Raw genomic sequence first — 9,103 nt, forward strand, 5'->3', positions numbered from 1 at the left:
CCCGTGAATCGCGAGACTTAACAAGAAAAGTAATTAACAACATAAATGAGATAGATAATCGATCCAAGTTAAAATAAGAGTAAGCCCATACTTATTATCATAATTATAACAACAATTCATAATGAACAAACAATAGTCTCATGAGGCAAACCATAAACATCACTACACCGGATAAATATTCTAGATGCAATCTAATAAAACATTCTTGATACCTATACTGGTATTTAAATAGTACTATCGTTGTCAAACTAGACAACTGGGATACCTAGAGGCTATTTGGTTGTGTTTTTAGTTTTTAGTTTTCATTTTTCAGAATTGTGTTTTCAAAAGTGAGAACAGAAAATATTTTTTTTTATCATTTTAAAAATTTAATGGTGTTTGGCTTAGACCCAAATCCAAACCCAGATTTGGACTCCAAACCCGGAACCCAGACCCGGCCCCAGTCTCAGACTTGGCCCAATATTCGAGTCTCGTTTCGAGGTTCGGGTCAAGAATTGGGGTTTGGGTCCTAGTCTGGGTTAGGTCGGGTTTTGAGGTTGGGGTCAAGGTCCAAGTTCGAGTAGGGTTAAATTCGGGTTCAGGGTCCGTGTTCGGGTTTGGGTCTAAGTCTGGGTGGGGGCTAGGTTCGGGTCTAGGGTCGTATCCGTGTCTAGGGCCCGAAGTTTGAGTTCGGGTCTAGGTCTGAGTTTAGGTCTAGGTCTGGGTTTGGGTCTAGGTCTAAGTCAGGGTTTGGGGTTCGGGTCTGAGTTCGGGTGTGGGTCTAGGGTCCAGAATCCAGGTTCGGGTTCCAGGTCGTGGTCTGGGGTCTGGGTTCGGGTTGTGGGTTCGGGGTCCGATGCCAAGTTTGGGTCGGGGCCTGCAATTGGGTGCTGCCTGCTTAGCAAGAATAAAAAAAAAGAGAGTTTGTGAAAAAGAGAGAAATAAATGAGAGAAAAGAGAGATGACTAAATTTAGTTTAGGGTTTTAATTTTTAATTTCTTAGTCACTAATTTATATTTTATTTTTATAGGAAAATCAAATAAAATTATATTTTTAAATAGTACAGGCGGTATGGGTGTCACTCGAACTTGAAAATTCACCGAAAGCCTTGAGTAAATACAAAGTAAAAATTATGAAAAGAAAAAAAATTTAGATTGAAAAAATATTGATAAATAGCAAGTTTATCAAAGCAATGTACTATAAGTTTTTGTATTGTTAAGAGATCCGATTGAAAGTTAAGAAAAATTAGAAAGGAAAGACAAATCCATGTTATAGAGACAATAACATAGGGGCAAATTCTCATTCCAACTATCAAATGTTTTAACTAAAACATGCTTAGCTAAATAAATGAGCGAGGAGGTTAGCATCTCTACCCTCGAAACAAACATCAACTGATAGCTCAAAACTATACAAAGGTACAAAATATGAGCACATATACCATCAACATCTACAACCTATTACTTTCCTCTTGATAGAGTTCACAGCATTCAAACAGTCCTAGGCTATATACCCGAGCATTCCTCAAATTCAAAGCAGCCGCTAGTTGTAAGCCATTCTTAATAGGTGTGAGTTTAGCTGCTAGGGGGAATAAGGAAGACTATAATAGTCAGTTTTGGCCCATATAATCATTCTCAGATGATTTTTAAGAGGTTGGATTAGATTAGTTGGCAACATCCAATCCAATCCAATCTAATTGAACCGAACTAATTTAATTTAATCAAATTACAAAAAAATGGGTATCAAAATTATAATGGGATTGGATTGGATATTAAAAGTTAGATTCTAATTAAATTGGATCAATTATTAGATGTCATTCTCGAAATCTAATTAAAAATCAATCCAATCAAATTTCATTTATATATAAAAAATATTTATATTTGTTTATGTATAATAAAAAATATATATTTTAATTATATTTTTGGTAGACTTTATTTTGTGTTGATTTTGTAACATTTAGTTATTTTGTATATTTATTTTCATAATATTTTCTTTTATTTTATTACTTGGTAACATTGTTGTTTTACTTAATTTAAATTTTTAGTTGCATTACACTTGTAATAATAATATTTTTATAGAGTATTAATCTTAAATAAATTGTGATATTTAATTTTTACTTATTTTTATTTTTATGTTAATATTAAAAATTAAGTGTGTAATTAGATTGTCAATTAAAAAATTAATCTAATATAATTTAATCTAATCAGTAATTAGATTAAATTGGATTTTAAAATTTAATTAAATTTGATAATTTTTCAAATTCAATTATTAATTAGATTGAATGAAAAGAATAAAAATATTTGATACTCAATCTTATACCATTATATTGGTTATAATAAATAAAATAGTTATCACAAAAAAAATTATCAAAAAAGAAAAATTGTACCACTATATTCCGAAACAATTTGTACCGTAAATAGTGGAGCCTTGCTTGTACTATGAGAACAAAATTGTTTAGTGTTTACTCTCTCTCTCTAATTATTCACTCAGCTTAAATTACGATTTTGACCATCAGCCTAATTTTTATTTTTATTTTTATTTTTATTTTTTGAAAGTATCTTAGTTCAGCCTAATTTGAAATTCTAATTACTAAGTTAGCAGTTCACAACTTAAACGCCACGGCCACCAAAAATTATCAAACATTCAAAAACATTCAAAACACGAACAAGTTTCCTAGGTTCACAATCCACTGCATTCAACTCCACGGTAACAAATAAATTCCACCACTCAAACACCCAATTCTCACCAATTATTTTAAAACCCAATCAATATTTAACACGTGGTAACAATTAAATTGGTGCGACACACATCAGAACCTTGCCGAAAGAGAAGAAAACTTTTTTCTTGAGTGATTAAATCATCTCTAATAATAGTATTTTTAAAAGAATATTAGTATTGAGCACTAATAATGCCCAGCACATAGCATCTCATAATTAGTTAACGATTTTTAATTATACTAATAGTAATATGTTAAATCTCTTCATATTATATAAAAAAATAATATTTTATTTTATTTATCTTTTATATTAGTTTTGACATTTGGTATAACACTCTTAAAAAATGTTAGTATGAATATATTATTTATTTTAATTATAAATTACATAACTTTATTTAGTTTAATTTTTTATTTTAAAAAAATAACAACAATGACATCAATACAAATTTAAAGTTGATTATAAAATCTAAATTTAATATCTAATATCATTTATTTTACTATAATAAAAATTAGAGTAAATAACATTTTAATATTTTATAAAAATTATTAATTGTACATAAAATAGATTTTATAAAAGGTAAAAATAATAACTTAAGTTTTAGATAATATTTCTAATATACTAATTTAAAAATAATTATTAATACGAATAAATACAAAAAATATAATTAATTTTATTATAAAATTTATATATTATTATTAAATTTTAATTTAATAAAAGATAATTTAAAATCCTATTATAATATATTATTATTTAACAAAATAAAACTATCAGTAAATTTTACAAGTATTAAATGGGTCACAGCAGCATTTTAGCATTTATCTTTTTTGTTAATGGGAGACTCAAAAGACACCTTTTTCAGCGTGTATAAATACGAAAACTGAATGAAACATGAAAAAAATCAACACAGAACAGAGATAGTGAGTGACTGAGAGAGGTGACGGTCTCAATCTCCGACGGTTACAGATCTCCCGGCGACCTTCAAATCCTCGCCGGACAACCGAAGGCCGGCGGTTTGAGAAATCCACTCGACGATGATCAAGCATCGAAACAGTAAAATCCCGAAGGTTCTGGAAAATCGAGCTGAATCTGAGAAGATGAAGATCACGAAAACGAAGACGAAAACGAAGAGACAGAGACCTCAATTGGTAAGGTACGAAGACTTGCCTGAGTATTTAAAGGACAACGAGTATATTTTGGACCATTACAGGTGCGAATGGCCATTAAAGGACATGTTCTTAAGCCTCTTTTCTTGGCACAACGAGACATTGAACGTTTGGACGTAAGTGAATAAGATCAATTCTATATATTTTAGTTAATTGTTGATGATTTTCTTCTTCTTTCCTAATTTGATTTTTATGTTCCGTACACACAGACATTTGTTAGGGTTTCTGATTTTTGCCGGATTAATGACGGTGACTTTCACGGGGAAGACGGAGTTAGGAGGTGTGCTTGGAAATTTCTCAAGGTATTAAATATATACTTGAGATTTGTAAAGATTATCATTGTAATTTCTCCATTAATTTCTGTATTAATTATTACTGTTTTTGGAGTTTTGAGAGAGAGAAAAAAAAAACAAATAAGTTTTCTTTTCCGGTGACAGAGCTTCGGTTTCAGGACCCTGGACGATGACGACGAAGGAATTCAATGTTTCAAACGACAATATTCAGGTGCTTTCTTCATGTCGTTTTAAATTTTTAATTAATTGTTATAAATTTATAATTTTGTTTCTCTTTTGAAATGTTATATATAACGACTATTATAATTGCACCCAATATAAAAAATTATAAACATTTTAGTTTAAAGAGAGAGACTATTATATTTGATTTGTACCCAAAAGTAAAGGCACTCTTCAAAAAATAAATAAATAAATAATGACACTCACTCCATTAAGTTAAATATTTTTTTTTTGTTTTAATTATTCTGAACAACTTTTTAATTTCAATAAGAAATTTTGTCAACTTTTTATTAAAAATTTAATATTTTCATAATTATTAGTTTAACAAGTTCTCATTTTTTTATGTTTGTTTTTATTATACTTTAAAATATATTTGTATTTTAAAAAACAAATTAAAAATATATATTTAATATAAAAAAATAATTAATTAGTAGTTGTAGTATGTATTAATAAAATTTTAAAGTGTTAATACAACAAGGAGTGCTAATTAGTAATTATAATTTTTTTCCAGTTTTCACTCTAAAATATATATTGGAGTTTTTTTGTTATAATTATAATATTAATTCTGTAAATTTATAAAATTTTAAATAATTTATTGTGTTAAAAATAAAATAAAATTTATTTGAACACTTAAAAGATGTTATCACTATTTTATTTGTAAACTATTGAAAAAAAATAAGAGTGATAACATCCTTTTATGTCACTAAAAATAATAATCTGTCTGTATTTTTGATAAAAGTGAAATAGGCTTCCTTAATACAATATATTATTATTATTATTATTGGGTAAGAATTTATTATTACAATTTTGTGGCAATAATTTTGAGAAAATTAGTACTTTTTGGCTAAAATTAGTAAATGTACCTCCAATGAAAAATTGAGAGGTCGAAAAGTGTGTCAGTCAGCCAATACCGCGTGATAAAAAAGTTTTGTCACAATTTAACAACCAGTGGAATAATATTATTATTAAAATAAGTAATTAGTTAATAATAATTTATATATAATTTTTAATTATTTCAAGGGTGGTGATTATGCCAGTTGTTCAGAACATAAACTGACAACCGTGGGATGTAACGTATGATAATCTGCTTGCTGTCAGATGAGATCAGTCATGCAGCTGACATTTTTTTTTTGGAATTTTTTTCACTCACGGAGTCAAAGAAATGCTCATTGGTACTTGATGATAGGGCTCTGTCTCCTATATCCGTTGTCGTGGCAGTTTTTCTTTTATTGGTTTTTTTTTTGTTTATTAAGCATGATATATCACGTTGCGATTGTTTAGGAATATTCTTTAAAAGTTATTATATTAAATTATATGGGACCTCATATTTAGTTAGACCAATAATGATATTAACACATAAAAAAATACTAGGCAGTAGGCTTACTGTGTCCTTTAGTATTTCTAATTTATATAAAATCAATTTAATAAATGTCCCCTTGGTTAATTAAGCAAAATACTATCTTTAATGCTGAATAAATTAAATTACAACATTTCATTTCAGTATTTATATTCTTTACCCTATCTTTTAAAATACTTTATTAAAATTTTACGTTTTTTTATTTTGTATCACATATACTTTTTTATATTTTTCTCCACACTATTTAAATATTATATTCTTACATATATTTTGCTAATTAAAATAAAAAAATAACCAAAAAAAAGTGAAAAAATAAAATACAAACATTTTTTTTTTAAAGAATGAGAGAAAAGAAAAAACATAAAAATATATAGAAATTAATATATGGTGTAACATATATATGAGGTAAATTAGAAAAAATTAGATTTTAATGAGGTATTTTAAGAGATAGATTAGAGAAGTTTTTGAGAGTACCCTAACCATTGAGCTAAATGTAGAGAGAATTTTCTTAGAATTTGGGACGAGTTATAATAGAAGCTTTTATAGCATTTGATGGAAATCAATTTTAAACCTTTAGCTACTTTTTTTTAGTTGTTATAAAACACTTGATGAGAGTGCTCTTCAACTTTTACGCTCGAAATCATATACTGGAAAATATTTTTTCAATTTTTTATAGCTGTATTCATTACAATATCATCTTTCTATTTGAAATTTTTCAAAAAATTATATGAATGGTCCTGTAACTATAAGGAACAATGTCATGAAAAATATAGTAGCTATTAGCTACCAAGCCATAATCCCGTGATAAGATTTTGGTCGTTGGATAAATGTTACTTTTATATGATTAAATTTATCATAAAAAATCTTGTGTGTGTTTGTCTCACATCATAATAACGTGTTGGTAATAGAATAAATATTACTTCAATAAATCTATCGAAAAAAGAGAGTAATATTACTTTTGTTACGAAATAATAATTTACAAACCAAATTTGTATAATAGCTTATAATGATTCTATGTATATATAGTTAACCTGTTGATGATATATAGCTTTACACTAATTCTGTTTCATTAGATATAAATATTTATCACCTGGTTACCACTTACCAACCCATGCATGGACACTAGGATATCAATTATTATGATCTTGAATATAATGAAAACTACAACCCCTTTGGATTTTCACACGAATCCCACATATGTTTCCTACAACCATTGGTTTTTAGACGTTTTATATAGGAGATGGTACATCAAAACCTTATACACAACCATTTATTTCAATCACTACATAATTTCTCACTGTATAATTTGACACAAGCTCATTCCCCTTGATTTCTTGTATGGTGCAGGATTCACATTTGAGGCAAATCCCAAACCCTTCAACTCCAACTCATCTCCATCCGGAATCAGACACCACAGACCCCATTCCCATATGGCCTTGGTTCATCTTCTTAGCCGGGTCAATGGCCTGTTTAATTTGCAGCTCTGTTTCCCACCTCTTAGCCTCCCACTCCAAACGTTTCAGCTCCTTTTTCTGGCGCCTTGATTACGCCGGAATCTCAATCATGATAGTCTCTTCATTCTTTGCCCCAATCTACTACGGCTTCTCCTGTCACCCCATCTCAAGACTCCTCTATCTCACCTCCATTTCAGTACTTGGAGTCTTAGCCATCATCACACTCCTCTCCCCTGCTCTTTCAGCTCCTCAATTCCGCACCTTCAGAGCCACCCTTTTTCTGGCAATGGGGTTCTCGGGAGTGATTCCCGCGGTGCACACCGTTGTCCTACATTGGGGCTCTAAACATATAATGGTGGCACTTGCATACGAGCTGTCAATGGCTCTTTTCTATGGTTTGGGAGCTGCCTTCTATGTTAGTAGAGTGCCAGAGAAATGGAAACCAGGTAAATTCGATATAGCTGGACATAGTCATCAGATTTTCCATGTGTTTGTTGTTTTAGGGGCCCTAGCTCATAGCGCAGCCACATTAGTTGTCTTGGATTTTCGCCGAGGATCACCCACCTGCCACTAAATAATAATCGTAAGCTTTATTTATTATTATATATATATACATATTTATGTAATCTATTATTGTAATATATTGTATTAGTGTTTAGTTGAGCAGTCAAGCTTTTCCCTCGAAGTGGGTTACAATTTTTTTTTTTTTGGTTGTTGAAAGGCCACCACCTAGGAGTTTACAGGGTACTTAATTCTCCAAGTGGCTTTGTAGATTTAATTTCTTGAAATTATATATTAAGGAGAACCAAAAAAAAAAAAAAAGAGAATCTAGACGTGTGTTCATCATCTTGGGTGCTCCAATTATTGTATTTTTCAATTGTTTATTATTATTATTTATTAAATATTTATTATGCTTCAATTATGGGACGCCTTGGAGAAGAGTGTGTTTCTTGTTACTTTGGTTATTGACTTATCTCTACTCTTGCTTGTTATTACAACTACAACTACTACTAGCAGATTGTAAGTTCAGTAAAGCATGTCTAAGGAACACACTAAATTTAATGTCACACTATCATTAAATTTGGTGTCAAAAATTATTTCCACTCTAACCACAATACAAAAAATTACACTAAAAAATATTACTTATTATTATATTAATTTTGTAATAAAATAAAAATAATTATACACATTTAAATTTACACACAATAATTGTGTTTTTACAATGCACACTTTCAAATAAAAAAGTCACTCGTGCAACAGACAGTTTAAATTTTATTTCGGCTTGTTGAATTTTTTTGAATTTTTTCAAAATTTTACTGGATATCTTAAATAACTATAATTTAGATGACCATGAAAAAAAAAATAAACTAAAATTTTACAATGCATTACTAGTCCACTGATACACCCCTATTTATTTCAGCATATGAGTGAATTTTTTGGTCAAGTTTTTCTCATGATCGTGTACATTATAGTTATTTAGAACATCTTCCAATATTTTGAGAAATTCAAAAAAAAAAAAAAATTAACTTGCCAAAAATAGGGTTGAAACAGTCTATTTTGCGCACGTATAAAATAAAAGAGTTTTGCACTGTTTGAACCCTATTTTTGACGTGTTAATTTTTTAAATTTTATTAGAAGTCTTAAACAGCTATAACGTAGACGATCATACAAAAATTAAGTTAAAAAAAATCTTCTCAGATGCAACAAATAAGAGTGCATCGATAGATTCATTTTAAGGGAGTACATTATAGAAGTAACATTTTTAATCTTATAAATACAAATAATAATATCAAATATCTATAAATATAAAAAAAAAATATAGTAATAATTATAAATGAAAATAATAATAATAATATATGATGTACAATTTGTTGCTATATTGGATGGATTACATACACCAAATCCAAATTTTAGTGTCTCCTTG

The 9,103-nt window shown here is 28.8% G+C and overlaps 1 protein-coding gene across 1 annotated transcript; it reads left to right on the forward strand.

The window, feature by feature from the left end:
- The first annotated feature begins 3,495 nt into the window (after positions 1-3,495).
- LOC115725585 (heptahelical transmembrane protein 2) lies at positions 3,496-8,098 on the forward strand. Its single transcript, XM_030655162.2, has 4 exons — positions 3,496-3,972; positions 4,066-4,158; positions 4,294-4,360; positions 7,073-8,098. Exons 1-4 carry the CDS (start codon positions 3,725-3,727, stop codon positions 7,751-7,753), a joined length of 1,089 nt encoding a protein of 362 aa, XP_030511022.2. The 5' UTR covers positions 3,496-3,724; the 3' UTR covers positions 7,754-8,098.
- The last annotated feature ends 1,005 nt before the right edge of the window (positions 8,099-9,103 follow it).

Source organism: Cannabis sativa, chromosome 6 (assembly GCF_029168945.1).
Source record: "Cannabis sativa cultivar Pink pepper isolate KNU-18-1 chromosome 6, ASM2916894v1, whole genome shotgun sequence".
In the NCBI taxonomy this organism is placed as follows: domain Eukaryota; kingdom Viridiplantae; phylum Streptophyta; class Magnoliopsida; order Rosales; family Cannabaceae; genus Cannabis; species Cannabis sativa.

Excerpts from the sequence above, each read along its gene's own strand:
- LOC115725585 (XM_030655162.2), top strand. The coding sequence starts at position 3,725 with ATGATCAAGCATCGAAACAGTAAAATCCCGAAGGTTCTGGAAAATCGA. Across the intron at positions 4,159-4,293 it reads GTGCTTGGAAATTTCTCAAG|AGCTTCGGTTTCAGGACCCT; the intron begins GTATTAAATATA and ends TTCCGGTGACAG. Across the intron at positions 4,361-7,072 it reads TTTCAAACGACAATATTCAG|GATTCACATTTGAGGCAAAT; the intron begins GTGCTTTCTTCA and ends TGTATGGTGCAG.